Source organism: Balaenoptera physalus (assembly GCF_965194825.1).
Source record: "Balaenoptera physalus genome assembly, chromosome: 2".
Lineage (NCBI taxonomy): Eukaryota > Metazoa > Chordata > Mammalia > Artiodactyla > Balaenopteridae > Balaenoptera > Balaenoptera physalus.
In genome coordinates this window covers 28,229,191-28,252,325 of record NC_138883.1, presented here as the reverse complement: position 1 = coordinate 28,252,325, position 23,135 = coordinate 28,229,191, and the positions used below count along the sequence as shown (strand labels likewise).

Below are 23,135 nucleotides of genomic sequence, written 5' to 3'. Positions count from 1 at the left end.
TGGCGAGCGGGGGCTACTCTTCATTGCGGTGTGTGGGCTTCTCACTGCGGCAGCTTCTCTTGTTGTGGAGCACAGGTTCCAGGTGCGCAGTCTCAGTAGCTGTGGCTTGCTGGCTCTAGAGCGCAGGCTCAGTAGTTGTGGCGCACGGGCTTAGTTGCTCCGCGGCATGTGGGATCTTTCCGGACCAGGGCTCGAACCCGTCTCCCCTGCATTGGCAGGCGGACTCTTAACCACTGAGCCACCAGGGAAGCCCCTCATATTATTTTAAATCCTGTTTCTCTGCAAGAATTTTTTAGAGTCATTTCTCCACTTGCTGAGGGCTGCTTTAGTTAAAACTAGACAACCTGGGCTTCCCTGGTGGCGCAGTGGTTGAGAATCTGCCTGCTAATGCAGGGGACACGGGTTCGGGCCCTGGTCTGGGAAGATCCCACATGCCAAGGAGCAACTGGGCCCGTGAGCCACAACTACTGAGCCTGCGCATCTGGAGCTTGTGCTCCGCAACAAGAGAGGCCGCAATAGTGAGAGGCCCGCGCACCGCGATGAAGAGTGGCCCCCCTTGCCGCAACTAGAGAAAGCCCTTGCACAGAAACGAAGACCCAACACAGCCAAAAATAAATAAATAAATAAACAAATAAATAATAAAAATAAAGGAATTCCTTTAAAAAAAAAAAAAAAAAAAAAAAAAAACTAGACAACCTAACTGAAAAACCCCACAAACAGAGCATCGTCGTGCATTACACGTTGTGATACCAGAGACAAACATGAGGAGGTGCCGTGTTGCCCTGGAAGCCGCACACTTCCCTGAGGACACTTGCAGCAGTCTGACATAGAGATCAAGTGAGGACATAAGTTAGTAAAGCTTAATTTTTTTTTTAAGATTAAAGAACTGTAAATTGAAGTTGTAATTTTTTTTTTGCCACGGGAGACCCTGGTCTTCCCCAGGGTTTGCATGTTCTTCCACATGGGGACTGGGTTTCAGCCTAAAAGGCCGCTGTGTGGCGATAAGTGAGTATTCTGAAAATGCTGACATTGAGAAGTAGGATGGGGTGAGGCCGGGAAATGTGAGCGCCTGGCCCGGGGCCTGGTGGCATGAACTGAAGACAGGGAGGAAGAAAGAAAGAGGGGAAGTTGTTTGGAGAAACTCAGAAAGCAAGCTGATTAGATGCAGGAGCAGAAGGTGGGAAGGAATATCTTGAGGCTGATGCCAGGGGCCGGGAGAACTGAGACAAGGGGACATCTGGACAGGCCTTCGGAGGCGTGAGGCCTTTGGTGCATATTGTCCTGTCTGTTTCTCATAATAACCCTGCAAGCAGGGGTCATTATTCCCTTTTAACAGGTTAGGAAGGAAGGTGAAGCTCAGAGGGGGCCGAGTCGGGGTTGCAACCAAGCTTCTGGCTGCGAAGGGCACATCCCTCCTGCACCCAGAGAGGAAGCGGAGGGGGAGCCAGGAGGCCAGGGCAGCAAGGTGGTGCCAGGAGGGAGGAGGTAGGCAGAAGGACCTTGCTTCTTTACGGAGCAGGAGAGGGGTGGCAGAGAGCTGGGTTCAGAGTAAGGCTGGGAACCAGCTGTGGCACCTGCAGGGTACCCCGAGCTGAGCAATGTGTGAACTGAGAAGAGCGGGGCTCATCCGTTAGTCTGGAAACATGCGCTTTTTCTAGAAAGTGATTTCCTCCTGAGAGGACTCTGCCTTCTCACTGGCCTGAAGACAAATTGTCGGCTGGACAGCCCTTGGTGAGGGCAGGCTTCTAGAGAGAAAGAAGTGTCAAAGCCAGCGTCCCTGGTGAGACGCCCATTTTTGCCAGCACCCCGCACCCCACCCGCCCCGAACCAGGGCCCTCAGCGCCCTTCCTCAAACCTCACAGAGGCCGCCTATAGGGGGCTGGGTCCCAGCTTCTGTAAGACCAAGTGCAGCAGCCAATCCAGAAAAATCTGCTTATACCTCTTTGGGGGAAAGAAAGTCGAAGTTGAGATGACCACATGGAAGGGAGAAACCTTGGCTTGGGGTGAGAACTCAGCACCCACCCACGGCTCTGGGTGAGATTTCGGCAGTGATGGGGGAGGGCGGGTATCACCAGGCGCACCTCTCAAGTGCTCCCACCACACGTAGGCCTTCCCTTGCTGTAGTGCTTAATAGACTGTGCTGTGGCTGCCTGTTTGCTTGTCCATCTCCCCTGCTAGCGCATAAGCTCTGTGAGGACAGGGACCTTGCCTTCTTTGTCATTGTTATGTCTCTGGAGTCAAGCACAGCACACGGAATAGTATAGGCAATCAAAAGGGAATGAGTAATAATAGCAGACACTAAAATAGCTCATACTATGGGCTAGGTCCTATTATAAAGGCTTTACAGGTAATAACTTATTTAATCCTCATAACAGGCCTTGGAGATACTTACTAATATTATCCCCATTTTACAGATGAGCAAACTGAGGTACAGAGAGGTTAGGAAACATGCCCAAGGTCACCCAGCTGGTGGATTGAGCTGGGATTATGCGTCTGCTTCCAGAGGATAAATTCTGAACTATTCCTCTCTACTGCCTACAAATAAATAAATGAACGAACGAATTCATGACGAGCCTTAGGAGTTGTCTAGGCCAAGAATCTTAGGGTCCAGAGGCCACAGGGAGATGCCTGCCCAGCAGGAAGCATATCACCCTTCCTGGGAACTCCTCCTCTCCCTTTTTTAAAACAAGGGATCAGGAGAGTGAGTGGGGAGAAAAAGGCAGGGACACCCAGAAGGAGGTCAGAAGAAGTAATCAGATGCTGGGCAAATGCTCCGTAATGTGTACAACCAAAGCATCATGTAGAATTGGTAAAGGAAATAGTGAAGAACCTGTACTCCTCCCATGGCCCCTCAGCCAGATTAAGGATAAATCAAGGGTCAGAGAGCAGAGGACTTGTGGATCTGGAAAAAGAGAGTGGCTGATCTGGGATTCCTGTGAGTGCTTCAAAGAGGCTCTTGGGAAGTGGTCTTGCAGCTTGGACTTTGACCTGAGGAGCCAAAGCAGCTCCTGAGGGGTCAGCTAGACTCAACCTCAACTCCAAGGAGTCCGAACGTCACCAAATGCCCGTGAAGCACGTAGGGCAGACATGCATGACTTTCCTGGTCAGGAAACCTGGGCCATGGGGGCCTGGAGCTCAGGTCTTCTGGCCCCGGCCCCGGCCCCTGGCCCTGTCCACTCACTGCTGCACCTTGGTTGCTCACAGATGGGGAAGGAAGCAGAGGGTCCCCTGGCTGCAGCCTGCCCCCACCCTGCTGATTCTCACCCTTGGCTGCTGGAATTCCCAAGGAGGCCTCAACAAGAGCAAACTGATTGCTGGAGACAGTTTTGGCCCTGACTCCAAGACAGAGCTCGGGGAGGAGACGGTGGAGACATATGTCTGGCCACAGGGCTGTTTACAAGTCACGCTGATCTCAATCTGTGATGACAGATGGCTGCAGCAAGGAGATGTGGAGGGTCCCTTGCCACACACCCTTCTGCCCAGAGAACAGATACACACACACACACACACACACACACACACACACACACTGGACGAGGCTAAGTTTGATGCACAGGGGCACGTGAGCAGGCTGGAGCTGAACACTCGATCTGCAAACTTCAGGTGGGTAAGCTGGAAAGAAACTTTGAATTCCCGGGAGCAGTGGAAAGAGTGTGGGTGCTGGGGCAGCCAGACTTGCATCTAATTCCTGGCTCCACTCTGACTAGCTGTGTGACCTGGGCACATTTCTTAACCTCCTTCAGTCTTAAATTTTTCACCTGTAGAAGTACGGACAGAAACTCAGTTCGTGGGTTGTTGTGAGGATTAACTTTACTGAAACAACCAATGTCAGACTGAAACTAGCATAATGCCTGGCACAGTCCCTGTAGATGTTCCTCAAGCCTCCCTCCCTCCCTCCCTCCCTCTCTCTCTTCCTCCCTCCCTCCCTCCCTTCCTTCCTTCCTTCCTTCCAGAAACACAGTTTCAGGGAAAGCAAGCTGGCCTGCTGCCCCTCACTGGCTGGAGAGACTTGGGCAAGTTACTCTCTGAGCCTTGGTTTTCTTATCAGCAAAATGGGGATGACTTTTCCTTTCTCAGAGGGTTATTGTGAACACTAAACAGGCATGCAAAACTCTGAGCATGATGCTTGTCATATATTGGTAATTATAATAATGTCCATTATTCCAGATTTTCCTCCTTGGTGAAGTCCTAATGGATCCCCCAATGATTGTGGAAATGCCACCCAAAGACAGGCTCTGACTGCTTCCTTGGGAGGCTCCGGAGCCAAAGTGGGTGTCTTGGTCACCATGAACAGTGAGGTGGAGACGGGTCTGGTCAGACCCCTGGCTCAGACAGGTGCCACTCCAGCCACCGCAACCTTATCCCTCCCCAGGACTCTCCAGGCCAGAGATGCCACGTGTCAGTGACACCCCTGCTAGGGTAGGGAGGGTGCTAACTTGAGCTGAGGCACAATTCCCAGGAGGCTTCGAGTCCCTTGGAAGCTCTCAGAACAACCCCGAGCCAAAGAATCATGGCTTTTATCAGCCCAACAACTGGAATCCTGAAAATCTCATTTCTTTAGGGCAGGAGACTGGGCGTCTGACCCAGAGTTACAGAGAACAGGAGCTCCACCCCGGCACAGCTGTTCCCCCAGCCGGGGTCCTCTAGCTCAGCAAATGCCTAAGCCAAGAAGCAGAGGAAGGGGATTACAGAGCGATTAGAAGCAGGGCTCTGGGGTCACATAGACCTGGAGTTTCAGGCCCAATTTCCTCATCTGTAAAACGAAGATAGTAACACCCACCTAGAGATGTTGTTAGGATGCAACGAAATGAGAATGAACTTAACGTGGTGCTTGGCGCGTATTACATCCTCTGAATAAAGGGCCGCTAATGAGAATGTGATGAGAGCGAGGCTGCCGTGACTCGCCCCAGGGTTCTCTGCTCCAGCCTCCTCAGACATCACCTTCACATGCCCACTCTCCCCGGGGGCTGGCATCACAGACCTACACCTGGAGCACTCCTTGTGGGCAAGGGCCATGGCAAAACCCGGCCAAACCAAGGCTTTCCTCCTATTGAGAGTTTCAAATAAATTTTCAGATGTATATATAAACCTACATTCCCTCAAAAATCAATTTCCTTCCCCCACGCCTTCCACACACCTGTTCTTGGTAGGCATGCTCGTCGTGGCGGGGAGTTCAGTACTTCTGGAAACATCCCATTATATTGCTGGGCAGCTGCAGTTTTTAATAAGTTGTCCCTACTGCTCAGTTTCCAGTTGAGTTCTGCCTACTAGAAACATCCACACATCGGCTTTTGCCCACTCCCTGAAACCACACGGAACAAGCCTACCCACTTCCCCCCAACCCCTGGATGTTTCTTTCAGCACATCTCTGTTAATACAGGCCTGTACTGCAGGTTGCTGCCCTGCCTGTCTGTTCAATCCAATCTTCTGGCAGGATGTTGTCCTTCAGGTATACGTGGAATACAGTCCTGGGATGCACCCTCTTGACTGTAAAATCCTTGTCTAGCATCCTGATTTGTATTGTCTTCAGGTTGCCCAATGCCCCCCTCCTCAGAATGATTAGGGAGATCCTGGTCCCCTAAGAATCAGACACACTGTGGTTTGAATCCTAGTTCCCCTGTCCTACCTGTGTGACCTTGGACGAGTTCCTCAGCCCTCTCTGAGCTACATTTTTCTCCTCCGTCCAATGGGGGTAAAGATCCTTAGCTTGCTGCTGGTTGTGACAATGAAATGAAATCATGTAGGTGCAAAGCACGGCATAGCGTAAAACTTCGGTACCTGGCAGCTATTATTGTTTTTAAGAGAGAAAGATGCAGAATTCCTTGAAGGGGAAGAGCAAGAGAATCAGCTCTCCCTGGAGACACAGGGAGGGGCCTGGATTCTCCGGTGAACTCATCCTACGCCGGGCAGTCGGAGAGATGGTCTCGTGGCAAACAGCCGCGACCCACCACTGCGGGCCGCGCGCCGTGTGCCAGCCCGGCCTGCCCCAGCAAAGGGGCCTTGGGGTTGACACAGCCAGTGCCAAGCCAGATGGGGCAGCGGCCAACTTTCCAGTCAACCCAGATGTCTGTCTTTCTCGGATGAAAACTCAGAAATGTGGCCTCAGTCAAAGTGGCTTTGGAGAGCTGTGTGCTCTCCAGACCCTGCAGAAGCTCTGAGCTGCGACTTTTGATAACTCCCCAGGGGTCAGGATGATGTGGCTCAGGCCAGGTCCTGGCAGGTCAGCTGCATCTGTCACTCAGAGTGAAGGGAGAAAGGTGGGGGGACCAGAGGCTGGCCTAGATTGACTCTCTGAGCCATTTCCCTGAGAAAGAAGGCACTGAGGAATTTTTCTGGAAGAAAAGGGATTTGTCTGTGCCATGTAACTGAGACTTCAAGGCAGTCCTTTCCCATGTCAGAAACAGCAGCACTCTGCAGGGACCTTCTTCAAGTCCTGTACAGCCTCAGAAGCCAAAGGTGATTTAGCGGAAGCCATGAAGTCACGTGGTTCCGCACCCCCCCCCCACCCCCCGCCACCGCTGCTGGCTTCATTACTCCCCTCACACCCTGATCCTACTAGACCACCTTGTTGGGGATGACAAAGCCCTTCCCTGAGGGGCACAACCTTATTTTATCAGAAGAGAAATAGAGGTTCAGAGGGGCAGAGCCACCAGGGCTGAGAATGTTCCAGAACTCAGGAGTACGCCTGTCTTGCTAACCATTCCCAAACCTACCCCAGCAGCTCGCCTTTTTTTCCAGAGTCTGGCGCAGTAGCTTGCCTGTCTTGCCTACTTAAAGAAACATTCCCCACCCCGGCCCCAGGCTTGGGCCTGTAGCTAGGTGTCTGGCACCTGTCAACACAAACAAGTTTCCCCAGCATCTTGCCCCTTCTCTCTACAATGCCCAGCTGCACTTTAATGCATTTTAAATGTTTACATTGCCCTTTGTAATTTCTTGCTCAGTGTGGGGAATGCCTAACATCCCAGGGTCTGCACCCTGGTGCCCAGCTTGCTGAGGTATGCTGCACACAGTGAGGGGTGGTGCTAGGAGGGGACAGGGAAGGGGTGGGGGATGGGTGCTCAGCCTTGGGTGAGCTGTGCTCCAGGAAATGGTCTCACTCTCTCCATCTCACCTGCCTGTGCAATTTCCTTGGGTTGTTAAGCTCTTTCCCATCTCTTTGGCCCACTCTAATAATTCTAATTTTTTTAAATAAATTATTTATTTATTTAATTTTTGGCTGCATTGGGTCTTTGTAGCCCCGCGGGCTTTCTTTAGCTGTAGTGAGCAGGGCCTTCTCATTGCAGTGGCTTCCGTTGTTGTGGAACACGGGCTCTAGGCGCGCGGGCTCAGTAGTTGTGCCTCGTGGGCTCTAGAGCGCAGGCTCAGTAGTTGTGGTGCATGGGCTTAGTTGCTCCACGGCATGTGGGATCTTCCCGGACCGGGGCTTGAACCCATGTCCCCTGCATTGGCAGATGGATTCTTAACCACTGCGCCACCAGGGAAGCCCTACTCTAATAATTCTTCAGACCTCATCCTGGATGTCACCTCTACCAGAAGCTTTCCCTGATCCACCAGTTTGGGGAAGGATCTCCTACCCCTCAGTGTACAGATGTGCAGGTTGTGCACCGCACAAAAGCACCACATCTAACAGAATCATTGGCATCCTGGATTTGTCTAATTATAAAGACTATTTTGAACACGTGGAAGGGGCACCTTTCTCTAATTTGCACAAAGGTGGTCCCAGTTCTGCTGTCTGCGCCCCCCTCCGCCACCAGCCTGTAAGCTTGGAGAGGGGAGGCACTGTTTCTACCTTGTTCTCCACTGTTAAGGCCTACACACTATGGGTACTTCAAATGGGTACTTCATCGATGAAAATACTTGTTGGCTGAGTGGAGCGTGGGATATGGAAGTCTCAAGGGTGGGTCTGACCAGGAGGAAGAAAAGTGGTGAAAACACCTTTGGCCTGCAGGGGGAGATGCTGAGCAGCTCCACACACTCCTCCCAATGGGGCAGTGGGTTCAGTCTCTCTTCCCTTCTTGGAGGGATACTTCTAACAGTAATTATAACAGCTACCACTTACTGACCTAATGCTAAGTACAGGTGCCATCTCATTTACTCTCCACAGCTGCCTTACGAGGCTGGCACTATTACTGTCTCCATCTCACAGATGGGAGATGGGGCAGAGAGAGGTCAGCAGGCAGAGCTGGGACTGGTACCTGCCATGTATTGGATGCTCAAGCCTGAAAGCTTAATACTACCCTTTGGTGCTTCACCAAAAAATTCTATCACACTGAGAAACTGTCCACATTTATTTTTAGTTTGGAGAATACGGTCACTGCTCCACAGCTGAGTCTGAAGTTAGGAACAGCCCTGCCACTCCCCACTTCGGGCTCTGGGCCAGGCCCCCCACAAAGCTGACTCACCAAGTTGACTTTTGACAGGCAAAAGAAATACATGCCAGGCCCAGACCCAAGCCCAGGAGTGAGACCTGCAAGAGGAAGACAGGCTGAGCGGGCAGGAGCCACACTCAGGCATAGGTACGTTGTCACCTGCCTCCCAACTTTAAGATCAATGCCTTTGAGAGTGGCATTTTGCTCACTCCTGAATTCTCAGTGCTCAGTATAGGCGAGGCACCTGGTGAGTATTTGCTGAATGAATGAATGAATATGTTAGGTTTTCCCACCACAAAAAAGAGGGCTGGGAGCTGAGTTTCCCATACCCCAAGGCCGAGGACATTCTGGGACAGATGCCCAACACTGATTCAAAGGCTGAAAGGCAGGAAACAGGAGGTGAGGAGGAGGCCTAGGGGTCCCTCCAGGGAGAGAATGAGGGAAACACTGAGTCACTAAATCAAGACCTCTGGGCCCCTGGTACCTGGGCAGGGGGTATGTGGAAGGGGGTTGAGGGGTAGAAGAGGGCCCAGCATGGGATGTAATTCCTAAAATCTGAGCAAGAACAACTGGCAAAAGAGAGTAACCCATTCCAGGCCATCAGACTGAGCAGGCAGGCCACGCTGCACCTGGCAATGGGTCTGAGCCGTCAGGAGCCTCCACCACCAGCCAAAAGCACACTCAAGGCAGATTTGGAAAGTTTTCCTAGTTTACCAGGCTGTTCTACCTGCCTGGCCTCTGAGGCCCTGGTGGGAAATGCAGGGGGTGGTGCCTGCAGCAGAAGCCAGGCCTTGGGAGAGCTTTGCTGACAACCCTGGACCCTGGCGCCCAGCACTCACCTGGTCTGGGTGGACACGGGGCACAGGAGGTCACTCCCCAGAAGGCTCCCACACTGCCACAGCAGTCCTCTTGGGCAGTCAGCTCCAGCAGGGGGTTGGCACACTGGAAAAAAGGCCATGGACACTCATCACCTGCTTCCCTCCCCTGCTGTGCACAGAGATGTCGCAGGAAAGCCTGAGACATGAGCTCACCACTCACATCCTGCAGAGAATGCCCCCACCCAAGGGAGGGGAGGAGAGGGGAGGAGTTGTCCCGGAAGGAAGCAGTGAAACCCAAAGTCCACTCTGCCAGACCCTAAACTTGGGAGGGGAGTGGCAGGGACACATCCAGATAAGATCTTCTCTGTGAAGTCTGCAAACTGCCCCCATCCATGTTCCCAGCCCACAGAGGTTGGGCTTTCCTCCATCAAACTCCAGGGAATGCCAAGGCCACCTCCCGTGAGCAGGGTCCATGGCCAGCGACACCACAGCTGAGAGGTCCCTATCCCTTGGCTACTCCCTACCTCCCCCAGTTCCCAGGAGGGGTTTCCGGAAACGCCAAACTGCAATCCTAGGAAAAACCATCCTGGGTCTGGCTTAGCCCCTACCCTTAGGTGCCTGGACTCAGAAAAGCACACACGGTTTCCCATCACCGACCGAGGACGCCCCCGGAGGCAGGGGGAGGCAGGGGGATGGAGGGTCTTATCTCTGCACCGCCAAGGCTTTGGGGTTTAACCTGCATTTGCTAATTTCACATCCCTGTGACTCCACCCTTAACTGGAGACCAAACTCCTTCTCGCCAGATCTAATAGCCCCTCTACCCACGCACCGGGAGTCCTACACTCAGCTCCAGGAGAGCCCAGGATTTGCTGGGACACAAGGACGCTTGTTCCCCTCCAGAGGGGGCCTCTCTTGGGTCCTCTTCTGTGTGCCTGGCACTGACAGGTACCCAGTGGCGACCAAGTAGGAGGCTCAACCCCTCTACACTCAGGCAATTTTATGCCCTGAGTTTTCCCATGTGGGGAATGGGAGGCCCCGTAGATTCACATTCCCTAAGAACAAGGAGGAGAGAGAGAAGGAGGAGGGGCACCGCAGGGAGCAGTCGTGGTCCCAGAAGACCCCGGGGCTGGGGCAGGAGCTGCTTTCTCACCTGTCCGTTCATAGCACTCAGGTAGCACCGGCCCAGCAGTGCCGGAGGCCTGGGCACCACTAGGGGTGGTGGCCGAGGAACCTCTCCAGACCGAGCCGGGATGCTGTTGCTGTCCCAGTGGCCATGGCCGGGGCTGGCGGGGAGCCAGGGCGAGGGTCTGGTCTCCACGCTGTTCTCCTCTGGGGCCTCCTCGACCTCGCCCCGTACCCGAGCCACCTGGTGGACCTGCACGGAGGCCTCAGGCGGGTGGTGGATGTGCACCTTCACCAAGGAGGGGTTCGCAGAGGCTGGGCACAGGGGCTGGGGTCAGAGGTGGGGAAACAGGGCCCCACCCTCTGAGGAGTGGCAGCAGCCCTGGGCCAGGCGAGCCACTGGCTGTGTCTCCCCAGAACTCGTCTCCATTTCTTCACTCTCTACTCAAAACCCAGAACAATACCCCAGGGAGGACAGGACCAAGCACAGACTCCTTCCCTCCACACCTTTTCTTGAAAAACCTTCATTACCAACTTACAAACTACCTTCCTGATTCCACCTCCCCCCATGATCCTGCACAACCTTCGAGCTCCAGCCCAACAGACCCTGCATGGTCCCCACTACATGCCTTTGTTCACACCACTCCCTCTGCCCAGGAAGCCCTCCACTCCCCTCTGCTTAACCAAAGCCTACCCATTGTTTAAGGCCTAAGTGAAGTCCACCTCCCCCATGCAGCCTTCCCTGAACTACCCAGGCTTGGGGCTCTCCATCCCCTGATCTCCTACAAAATTCTGTATTGTTTGTACCCTTTATTTGGCACCTAATAATGGAAGGCAGAGGAAAGAAAATGTTTTATGATGCCATTCTTTCTCATCCATCCTCCCTCTATTGTTCAGAACCATGGGTTCCTTGAAATCAGGACCCTATCCTCATACTCTTTTGTCTCCCCCATCGCACCCAGTAGGGGATAAGAGCAAAAAAAAAAAAAAAAAAAAAAAAAAAATTGATGAACTCGGAAGGGCAGAGAAAAACTTAGGGAATGAAACTGAGCGCTAAGGGTAGAGGAGAAGCAAGGGCTGGAGACAGCTTCCTGTCCCCTCCATCAAGATGCCACCACCCACCCTACGTGGTTACCCAGGTCGCCTCCCAGCCCCACACTCACCCAGCTGGTTGGAGAGAGGCAGCGTGAAGGTGGACTGCTTCAAGGGGCCCGGTGGTGAGGCCCTGTGGTGGACCCCCTTCTCTGGAGGCTCCTTGTCCAGATTGGGGGAGGGCAGGTGGCAGAACTTCCCAGTGGAGTTGGTGGGGCACCAGCATTCGTCCCTACCAATGCAGCGGCCTCCATTCAGGCAGGGGATCTGGCAGAAATCTACAACATCGACCTCAAGGTGACGTGGTGGAAGAACACAGCAGCACCTACTATGTGGCCGCTGGGTGACAACAGGGAAGCGGGGGGAACAAGACCCCCAAATCTGGATGGCTTTGGGAACCGGCCACCCCCTGAAATGCGGGGACTTTCCAGGAGGCCTGGGAGGATGAAGGAGGAGGGATAATAACAGGCCTTGCCTTTCCTCCACCCTGCAGTAACCTGGGGGATGGGACGGGAGTGCGGGGCTGGCGGGGAGTGGCACTGTTAACGCCTTCACTTTTCTGTGGAGGAAACTTGGATTCAGAGAGGTTGTGTGACTTGCTCAGAGTCACATGTGACAGAGCTGGGTGAGGACTCAGCATTGTGTGATTGGAGACAACTCACGGGAGCCACGGTGCGAGAGCACCCGGCCTCCTTCCTGCAGAAGAGCTGGGCTCCAGCCCAAGGCAGGCCTGTCCTTCTGGCCACCCCTGCACCCAGCCCCAGGGCCAGCCAGGAACCATGTGAGCGGGGAATGGACTCACAGATTCGGAAACCAGACTTGGGGTCATGCCCGTGGCCGCTCTGGCTGTACAGGGTGGTGGTGTCGCCACGCTCGCAGCTGCTGGCACAGCGCCCATGGGCACAGGTCTGCTTGCAGATGGTGGGAGTGAAGACGATCTTGATCTTCTTGATTTTCTCCGTGAGATTCAGCCCTGCAGAGAGAGGGCTTGGGTCCAGGGGGCAAGGCTGAGAGGCACAGCTGTGACCTCCAGAGGCTGGTTAGAAAGGCCCACGGGACTGGGTTGAATCCATCCCAAGGGCATTTGCTAAGTACCTCCTGGATGCAAGGTTCCATAGTGGGGGCCAAGTAATAGCTCACAGCCCAACATCTACTGAGAGATGCCAACAGGCCAGTACCTGAGCTCATGCTTTATGCACAATAACTCTCAACCCTCTTGAGTATTATTTTAGGTTGAACCACTAGAAATTGCCATTTTTGTAGGTTAAAATGGTTGAATATTGGCAATGTTCTTATATCTGACCAAATATTTCCATCTGACAGTTAAGGAAACTGAGGCTCAGAGAAGGATGGGTTGCATCTCAAGTCACACAGCTAGCAAGGGCTGCAGCTGGGCTTTGCACCAAAGGGCAGAGAACAGAATGTAGCTCAGACTTGCCAGAGAAGAGAGTTTTCCAAGAGAACACCTGAAAGAATGATTAGAGTCGGGTTTTGGAGGCCCTAATGGCCAGAACAAGGATCGGGCACTTTATTCAGTTGGTGGTGGGAAATCATTGAAAATTTTCAGTGAGAAATCAAAGAGGAAGTGGGGGGAGGGTAATGCCATCTGAGCTGGGGTGTGCAGGTGGATGGAGAGACAGGGTGACTGGTTGGGAGGTCATTGCAGCAGCGTGAGCTGAGGTCGCTTCATTTAACACAAGTGGTGGCAGTGGAAACACAAAGGAGGGGTATTCATTCTGTATAGGGGGCCCAGCGGGGAAGCCAGGAGGCGGAGGGGTTGAGAAGGGAAGTATAAAAGGTCTATGGAGACTTGACTGTGAAGGGAGGAGAGATAGAAAGGAAGGCAGAGGGAAGTGGAGAAATAGCCATGCATGTGTGTGTGTGTGTGTGTGTGTGTGTGTGAATGGGAGAGCTGTAAGTAACTGTATATGCTCTAGGGAAAGGGCTGAGTGGGGGACAGGTTGAAGGGGGAGGAGAACCGGGGGAGGGGGAGGGCAAGTGACAGCCTAGGGTTCCAGAAGAGTCAAGAAACAGTGGGATGTGCCTTAGACAAGAAGAGGGGCACTTCCTTTTCAGGATGGCAAGAAAGGTCATCAGCTATAAAAAGGACACTGCTGCATGCTATCCACGACATGGATGAACCTCAAAAACATTACACTAAGTGAAAGAGCCAGACACAAAAGGCCACGTATTGCATGATTCCGTTTATATGAAATGTCCAGGATACGCAAATCTATAAGGACAGGGAGTAGATTAGTGGGACCAGGGGCCGAGGCGAGGGTGGGAGCGGGGAAGGGAGTGACTGCTTAATGGGCATGGGGCTTCTTCTTGCAGTGATGGCAATGTCCTGTAATTAGATAGCGGTTGCACACAATTGTGGATATGCTAAACATCACTGATGTGCACACTTTAAAATGGGCAGGAAGGTGAGGACTCTGGGGAGTGGAAAGCATGGCCATGGGATGGGGCTGGGGAAGGTGGGGGCAGCTTGGAGTAGCTGCTCTGAGGAATGAGGGAAAGTGTCCAGGCACACCGGGAAGGATTGCTGGGCAACGAGCAAGAATGTGCAGAGGCTTGAATCCTCAGGAATGCTCAGCTCTCTCCTCTGGGAAGCAGAGGCCCCGCTATAGGTAACAAGGGGTTTGCAGGAAGGATGAGGTGGAAGGACCAGCGCCAGGGAGGTGAGGTTCACAACTGGATATGAAGGAAGCAAAGGCAGGACAGGTGACAGATGGGGCAGAAATGGAGCAATCAAGGTCTAGGTGCCTCAAAGGGGCAAAGTCTCCAATAGCTGGTTTAGGACCCCTGGAGCCCGATGCAAAGCAGATGCTTGACAACTGTTTTGTACATTGGCTGAAAAGATAAGAGACAGGGTGACAACTCAGCCCTTCTGAGAGGGTGAAGGGGGAAGCAAAGGTGGGGAGAAGGAGGTCCAAGATTTAGATGCCCTGCTCTTTGAGGACCTGGAGCCAGGGTGTCCTTACCCCAGGAGGATGACGGGTGGTCCAGATATGCTGCCTGCTGAGCACCATGCTTCCGCTCAGGGCCTGGCCCCATGGGCAGGGCATTGGAGGTCAGCTGGCCATTGGCCGCAGTGGCCAGATAAAGTCGGACAGTCTGGGACAGCCCCACGTGCTGCTGGGTGGCGTGTGTCTGGCTGAGCCCACTCAGGGTCCTGTGGAGACAACCGGGGCATGGGGTTTGCATCCCGGGAACAGTGTCTCTGTGCCCTTCCTGTTCAGGACGTCCACCCCCGCCTCTGCGCTAGAAGAGTGTTCTCTGTTTGGCTGCCTTCTTGCCAACTCCAGGAAAATGGAGGTGCCCTGAGACGGGGGAACAGGGCTAAGGCCAGCTGGCTAGTTCGGTGGGAGTGCCTACCCCTATGTAGAATTGCCAGGCTTTGGCTGGGTATTCTGGGCAAGTCACTGAGCCTCCCTGGGCCTCAGGGCCCTCGACTGCAAAATAAAGGTGTTAGATTGGTCCCATGTAGCTCTGACATTTGAAGAGTTTGAGACTCTTATGGACCAGCCCTTGCCCTAAAACTGAGTCCTGTGCCTGCTTCTTGCCACTTCTTAATACAACCTTTCATACAAATTGCTTGTGGAACAGGTGCCCAGCAAATACACGTTAACAGATTGATTCAGGGGCAGGGCCCTGAATATCCCTCTGATTAATGTTATTGTAAAAATAATACAGCAACAATATTCAAGGAGAAAAAAATGAATTCATCATCCTCCCACCCCAACACGGCAAATACTTTGGCATATTTCCTTTCAACCTTTGCTCAAGTTCTTACACTATTGTCATCACTTGCAGATACCATTTAAATTCTGATTTTTCACTTAACATTAGATCGTACTTTATACAATTCCACAATTTTCATATTGATCATCTTAATTGCTACAAGGTAGTCTATCTGAAGATGAATCACAATTTATTCAGACATTCTCCTGTTACATACTTAGATTGTTTTTTAAATTTTTAACTGTGGACATCCTGACTCATATGGCTTTTTTTCTTCAGTTAAAATATTCCTTTAGTATAGGGGGATTCATTAAACTGTTTTTATTCTGTATATTTGAAAAATATTTATAAGAAACATTTTGAAAAGGCTTATTATTTTAGGATTAATTCTGTGGACTAGAATGACCATATCAGAGGTTACATTTATGGCTCTAGGTATACACTGGAGGACTGCTCTCCAAAAGGCTGTATAAATGTACCACTCGGAGTGCAGCCTCGCCAGCACAGTGTATTATTAATTTTTCATAATAATAATCATCATCATCATAAATGATACTTCAATGTTGCTTTAGCTACCTTTTTTAATCATTTCTGAGGTTGAATTTTTTTCATACATCTATTTACCACTTGTGAAAATTTTCTGCTCATGTCCTTTGATATCTTAACTATTTGAGTTGTTTGCTCATAAACTTGAACGGTTCTTTATGTGTTTATTATAAGGCAGGTCATTCTACAAGGCAGCCTTGTTGTAAACGCTCTGTCACTGTCAAAATGTATATGAACCACTGTATACCTGACAGTGTCTGGACTGTGGTGGGTGTGAGCACATTGTAAACATTGAAGCTGAGAGAGTAATTACTTGCCCAAGGTTATACAACAGGTAAATCAGGCCCCAGGACTCCAACCCAGCAGAGCTTGACTCCTGTGCCACCCAACGGAGCAGCCCAGACCATGACAGAAACTCAGCCTAGAAGCCTCTGCTCAGGCCTGGGGTGGCGCTCTTTCCTCCAGTAGGTCCCACCCCTAGCTCCACTGGATTCTTTGCCCAAGTGGGTCCTGGGACCCTCTCCCTCCATCATCCCTATTCCTGTTCTGTTGGCCCCGGGTGTCCAGGCCATGAGCAATCTCCCTCTCATCCTTTCCTGGCAGGAGCCAGAACAGCACAGGTGTCAGAGTTGGGCACCTTCCAGTCCTTGCCCAGCCCTGTTGGCCTGGGACTTGGCTCCCTTGAGCTTCACCGCTGCTCTTCTTCCAGTGCGACCAGCAGCAAATACTCACCCTGACAGCCCCAAACATGCCCCAGCCTGCTCCCCAAGTTTGAGGGCTGGAGTGAGAGAGAGGGCCCGTTAGCCACCCCAGAAGCTCTGGGAGCTGTAATGGACCAGATTTGGGGGCCCCACCCTCAGGCACCTGCTCCTAACTCCGAGGAGAAGGTCAGCACAACCAGCTGCAGCAGAAAACACAATTCTTCCAATGGCTTCCAAGAGTTCACCAAAGAGTGAGAGGTAAGTGAGCTGGTAGGTCGGTGGAAGTCTCCTCCTGGTGGCACCAAGCTGGTGCCATGGCTCAGCTTAGTGTTAGCATCACAGAGCACCCAGGGAGCTAAAGGGAGTAGTTCAGGTTCTGCCCGGACCACCTGGGATATTTCTGAACTTGATGCTGACAAAGAGCTCTCCAATCTGGTCAAGGTGGAAACTCAAAGGGTTCTTTCTTGGTGGTTTGCTGTCACTGTTGTTACTGTTGCCATCAATTGTTTCTCTAATTGGAACTCAAAGCTAATGGCCCCAAGATTCCTGAGTTCAAATCCCTTAAGGGTCAAAGGCTTAACTTTGCAGAGAAGAAAAAAAATGTCTTCCCTAGTTGTAGAAAGGACCTGTCTGTACAGAGAAGAGAGGACAGGAATTGGGCCAGGCAGATGTCAGTTCTGCCTCCTACTTGACCAGTCACTGAGATCCCCTGAAACTCAGATTCCTAATCAGTAAAACAGGAATAGTGACACCCACCTCACCGGGCTATGGTGAGGACCAAGAGGAACAGTGACACCATGTGATTATTTTGAAAATATAAATAAGTGGTCACAAGTTGAAAACTATGCCAGAACTTTAAAATCACATGAACAAAGAAAAGAAAGTGCTAGCTATAGTTCAGACAAAATACCTCTCCCCAAGCCACTAAAACTTCTTCTTCATCTAAGAGGAATAAAAGACACCCCAAATATCTTGTTATACTGCCCAAGCATCGTTACATATAAAAGGCCAAGTGACTAATCTGGTGTCAATACATTTTTAACAACCACAGCCTTCTGAGCTCAATCCATTGTCATCTACTGCTGTGATGGGGATTTCGGATTAAACGATAGAAATCAAAAAGTCCTACCTTCTGAGAGGCTCACAGCCAAGTAAAGAAGGAAGCCTTGGCTCTTTGATAGGTCCTATGTCTTACACTGAAAACACCCCTCTCAAGAGTCAGCTATCTCCCTTCATAAACCCCAGACCAGTCCTGGGAGGTGGACAGGGAGGGAGGGCCCCCACCCCATGTGTGAAGGGCTTCAGGCCCTCAGCTCAGCTCTGGCTCCTAGAGGGTGGTAGCAACAGAGGCAAGTGAGAGCTTCACTGGGAAGGTGACTTTCTTTGACTAAAGTGTCTGGAGCGGGGCTCTGTCCACTCTCAGCCTTGGAAGAACTGCTTCGATTTCATTAAAGGATAGCGGTTCTCAGACTCGCCTAGCCCAAGATTATCTCTCCGGGATTGTTCCAAGGAGGTCTTCGCAGAGCTGCCACAATGGACTGCAACATCCATCTCTCTAGACTTCAGGATTTCATGGATCAGTAAAATTTTGAAACAAATGTAGGGGACCAACATAAAGTTGCCAACTTTTTATTTAGGTAAGACATTAAAACACACACACACACGCACAACTGCCAATTATTACCACCATAACTTTATGAAAGAAAAGACATTTCAATGCTAATAAGAAATATTTGAATAAGCTTAACTTCGTGGAAATCTCACCTCATTGACTTTATTTTTTTCATTTCTTCATGGACCAACGAAAACTCTATCACAGACCAGCATGGAGCCAAGGAGGAGCCACTGGGTATGATCCACCAAGATGTGCTCTGGCCTGAGGACTCTACGGCTCTTTCAACCAATTTGGGAAGAAAACCTTCCATCCCAGCTGGCTGGGATCTTCAGACCTGAGTGGAAACTCCCTGGACAGTGCATACCCATGATAATGCCACTCAGCTGAACATGGTGCCCCCATATTCTGCCCAACTCACTAAGGTTCTCAAACAGTGATGGGGAGATGAGTGGGTGAGGGGCTCCGTGCCCTCCATCCCACCCACTTTCACCTTAGCCTGGTGGCTCCACTCTATCTAATTGATAACTGGGCTTCCACATACTATTTTGTTCGCTAAGTGTTCTGCTGCCAAAAGAAAGTTTAAAAACATCACTGCAAGGTGCATAGAATAGTTACAGCTCCCATGGATAGAGCACTGAAGCATGTACTTCAAATGCATCATCTTATTCATGTTATTTTATTGAATGAAAAAAGTAAGTTGCAAAATAATATGGGCAGTAACACTTCCAGGTTTTTGTTTGAAGAAAAACCTCTCTCTCTCCCCCTACAGGTATTTATATAGGCATAGGAAAGGTCTGGAAGGATCTGTAAACAGTGGCTGCCCCTTGGGGATGCGAATGCCTATGTATGTGTAACTACTGTTTTAAACTTTATGTTTCCATATTTTTAGATTTTTTTCAGTAAAAGATTTTTTTTTACAGTTTTACAGTAAATATGCATTATTTTGTAATAAAAATAAATCTCTATTTTCCCCAGCAACTCCAATTTATAGATAAGGAAATTGAGGCTCAGGAAAAGCATGATCAATGTGTGTATATTACTAGGATCCAAGGCAGACTCTGATGGCTAACAGAGGTACAGGAGTTCAGATGTAAGCAGCACCATGACATTTGACCTGGGGCTTAAGAGATGGGGAGGAATTTCACAGTCCAAAATGAGGAGGAAGACATTCCAGATAAGAAAAGTAACATAAGATAACGCGTGAAGGTGGGAAGCATGGGCCATATTTAAGGAAGGATAATGAGCACAGTTGGATAAAGCATAGAATGGAAGAGAAGGGAGGGAAGGAAAATAACATCCATTCGGTGCCTACCAAGTAGTGGACATCATTCTAGGTGTTTTACATAACATATCGTTTACTTGTCCAAACAACCAACCCTATGATCATAAACCTCTGCTTGGCCAAAACCACTTTAAACAAAGTAAAAAGACAAAAGACAAAATGGTAAAAATAAGTGCAATTCATATCATGATAAAGAACCAATCTCCATAATATTTAAAGAGCGCCTAGAAACAGAAAAGACAGACTAATAGCCCTAGAAGAAAAGTCAGCAAAGGAATGTGAACAGTTTACAGAAAAAAACCCCCAAATGTTTCCTTTTTTTTTCAAGATCAAGATTTTTAAAAATTAATGTTTCATTGCTTCATCAAGTACATTCTCAAGTATAATTTTTGTTGTTTACTATAAATATATGGTGACAAAGAGTACAGTTTGAAGGAACTGCACTGATTTTTCCTAAGGCACCAGCAGTTTTCCCCACCATCCCTTATGAACCATAGTGCAATTGTCAACACAATGAAAAAGGAACTTAGTATTATTATTAAAATAGTTTTAACCCTTAAAGGGTCTTGGGCTCAACAGATAGCACTTTGAGAACTACTGTTTTACTAGAACAAAAATATATTTCTCATTTTTGTTACATTGACTTTGGATTGGTTACAGGTATCTTCTTCATTCTGGAATCCTGGCAAAAGAAAAAGCCTTTATCTGGCACCTGTTTTTCTTGTGGCAGAGGAAAATGAGCAAGAGGAAATTCATGCATTGGCTTCCAAAGCTTCTTCTTAGACATGACCTATATCACTTCTCATCTTCCATTGACTTTGGTCAAGTCCCATGGCCAAGCTTGATGTCAATGGAAAGAAGGAAGTACTCCTCCCATAGGTAAGGACCCTGGAAACCGTGGCCTCCGATGCCGCTCCCCCCTCCCGGGAAAGGAGACACAAGGAGATTCCCCTCCTCGCCTCCACTGCCACCTCCAACCACCCCCAAAATAACCCCTCGGGGGGTGAGAGGCAATTATAACCCCGGCGAGCGGAGGGCGCGGGGGATGGGCGCCGGGCGGGCAGGGTCGGGGAGCGCGGCGCGGGTCCCCAGGTGGCGAGCTGAGGTGCTCCCACCGCCCCAAATGTTTCTTAAACACATGAAAATAGGCTCAACTTTTCTCATTCGAAGGGATGTGCAAATGAAAACTACTTTGAGATAGCATTTTTCAGTCCATCAGATTAGCAAAAAATCCAAAAGTTTAATAATAGACTAATTTGGTGAGATTGTGCAGAAACAGACACTCTCAGATGTTGCTGGTGGGAATTTAAGTCGACACAGCCCATATGGAGAGCAATTTGGCAATGTCTATCCACACCGCAATGCATCAATGCTTTGCCCCTGCAGGTCCACCTCCGAGGCTGTGCTGCAGATACACCTGCTGTGGTAGGCGCTGCTGCCGCCCTGCCCAGTCTCCTTTGCGGCCAGTGCACCCCACACTGTCTTCTCCTGAGCTGTGCTCCGGACGGAAGGCAACCACCTGACAAGCTCCTCCCACCATCATGACCACGAAGCCAATGACTGCCTGAACCGGAAGTTTAAAAGCCCCGCCTCCCTGCTTCAAGGTGGGACAACTGTCCAAGCTCCGCCCTCTGTTAGGCTTTGGCTTGATTTTCCCGGGACCAATCCTTGTTTGGCTCTTTCTGCCTTTCCATTCTGCTTCCCTCCCGCCCTTAGCCCTCCCCCAGTAAATCACACACACACCGGAATTCACGTCCCAGCTCCACCTCTAGGGGAATCTGACCTAAGACACTTGTAAACGTCCACAATGATGGATGAACAAGATTATTCATAGTAGCACTGTTTTGTAATAGCAAAATATTTTGTAAAGAATAGAAACAGGGCTTCCCAGGTGGCGCAGTGGTTGAGAATCTGCCTGCCAATGCAGGGGACACGGGTTCGAGCCCTGGTCTGGGAAGATCCCACATGCTGCGGAGCAACTGGGCCCGTGAGCCACAACTACTGAGCCTGCGCGTCTGGAGCTTGTGCTCCGCAACAAGAGAAGCCGCGACAGTGAGAGGCCCGCGCACCGCGATGAAGAGAGGCCCCCGCTCGCCACAACTAGAGAAAGCCCTCGCACAGAAACGAAGACCCAACACAGCCAAAAAATAAATAAATAAGTAAAGAAATAAACTATGCACATCCTCCTGTACACTTTAAAAATCATCTCTAGATTACTTACAACATCTAATACAATGTAAATGCTATGTAAATAATTGCCAGCATATGGCAAATTCAAGTCTTAAAAAAGAAAAAAGAAAAAAAAAAAGAATAGAAACAATGTAAGTGTCCCTTAGTAGGGGACTGGTTAAACAAACTAAGAGACATCCACGGGATGGAGTCCTATGCCCTGAAAACAGAAAGATTCAGCTCTTTTACATCCACAGGAAAAGCTCTCCAAGATATATAGAAAAGTGAAGAAACAGCCCAAATCTGGCCCACCGACTGTTTTTGTACAGACTGTGACCTAACAATGGTTTTTTATGTTTTTTAATGGTTGGAAAAAATCAAACGAAGAATAATATTTCATGACATGAGAAAGCAATATGAAATTCAAATTTGTTTCCATAAATACAGTTTAACTGGAACACAGTCACACTCATTGTCTAAAACTGCTTTTGCTCTACAGTGGCAGAGCTGAGTAGCTGCAGACACCATATGTTGTACAAAGCCTAAAATATTTACTATCTGGCTTTTTATGGAAGAAGTTTGCTGACTCCTGATGTGGGGCATGTAAACTTTTGTGTAAAAATAGAGAAAATAAGCATGAATTTATTTGCATATTCATAAAGCAACCTTGGAAGGATACCCTGAGAATTAATAAGTGGTTTCCCGTGTGTGTGTGTGTGTGTGTGTGTGTGTGTTGGGGGGGAAGTGGGAAGTGGATGGATGGGGAAGAAACTGGTGCTACAATTCAATGAATGCTTGTACTGTGCCAGGCTGCATGCCAACAACGCGTGTCACATGCATTATCTCATGAAAGCCTCTCCATAACCCTAAGAGTTAGATATACATTATCCCCCATTTTACAGTCAAGAAAACAGAGGGTAGGGAGGTTCTATACCTTGCTGAAGGTCGCAGAACTCCTAAGTGCAGAAGCCAGGTTACCAAACCAAGTAAGTTCATCCTCAAGCCACCCCACCATTTGTCATTTCTCTATCGCCATTTCACTGAGGCTGTGAGGCATTAAAGAAGAATAGGTTCTGGTCCATATCGTGGAGGACTTGAAATATCAGGGAGGTGTCTGGGCTGTACTGAATGGGTAAAAGGGAGTCCCTAGAGATTTTGGAGCAGCCCACCTTCTTTCACGCATTCAAGAAGCACTTACTGAATGCCTGCCACGTGCCAGGCATCCAGGTCCAAGGGTGGCAAAGACTCTCTTACCCTCTCTGCTCCAGTGGAGACTGAGCAAAGGAACCAGCATCCCAGCACATGTGTGGAGGTACAAGGAGAGCCATACATTAGCCTTGAGATGCTGATGGTCTTCAAGCAGGTCTAGGACATGATGGGATGGGCCTTTTCAAATGTTTATTACTTTGATGAAAGATTACCTGGTGGTGGATAGACCAGAGAGGGGAGGGCTGGAGGCCAGCTGGAAGGCTTTGGCTGTGCTCTAGGCTAGCAGGGACCAAGGATGGGACCAAGAAGAGGATAGGGATTCAAGGGATATTTAATACATAGAGAGTTCCCAGCTGTGGCTTAGACAAATGGGTGGAGGGCATTCCAAGAGCCAAGATCTCAAGGAGTGATCCAAGAAGTGACTCAGTTTGGGACATAGTGAGTGCTGGTGCCTCAGGATGGATCTCC

General features: G+C 50.1%; 1 protein-coding gene across 11 annotated transcripts in view; it reads right to left on the bottom strand.

Annotated features, from left to right (window-relative positions):
• LTBP2 (latent transforming growth factor beta binding protein 2) overlaps nt 1–23,135 on the bottom strand; it is a 100,705-nt gene that overhangs the window by 38,079 nt on the left and 39,491 nt on the right. For all 11 annotated transcript variants that reach the window (XM_082451520.1, XM_082451511.1, XM_082451517.1 and 8 more), the window contains exons 4-8: nt 14,386–14,576; nt 12,204–12,374; nt 11,473–11,679; nt 10,338–10,624; nt 9,209–9,311 (exon numbers count right to left, since the gene is read on the bottom strand). In XM_082451520.1, the coding sequence (XP_082307646.1) occupies nt 9,209–9,311; nt 10,338–10,624; nt 11,473–11,679; nt 12,204–12,374; nt 14,386–14,576 (959 nt within the window). The remainder of the gene's footprint in view (nt 1–9,208; nt 9,312–10,337; nt 10,625–11,472; nt 11,680–12,203; nt 12,375–14,385; nt 14,577–23,135) is intronic.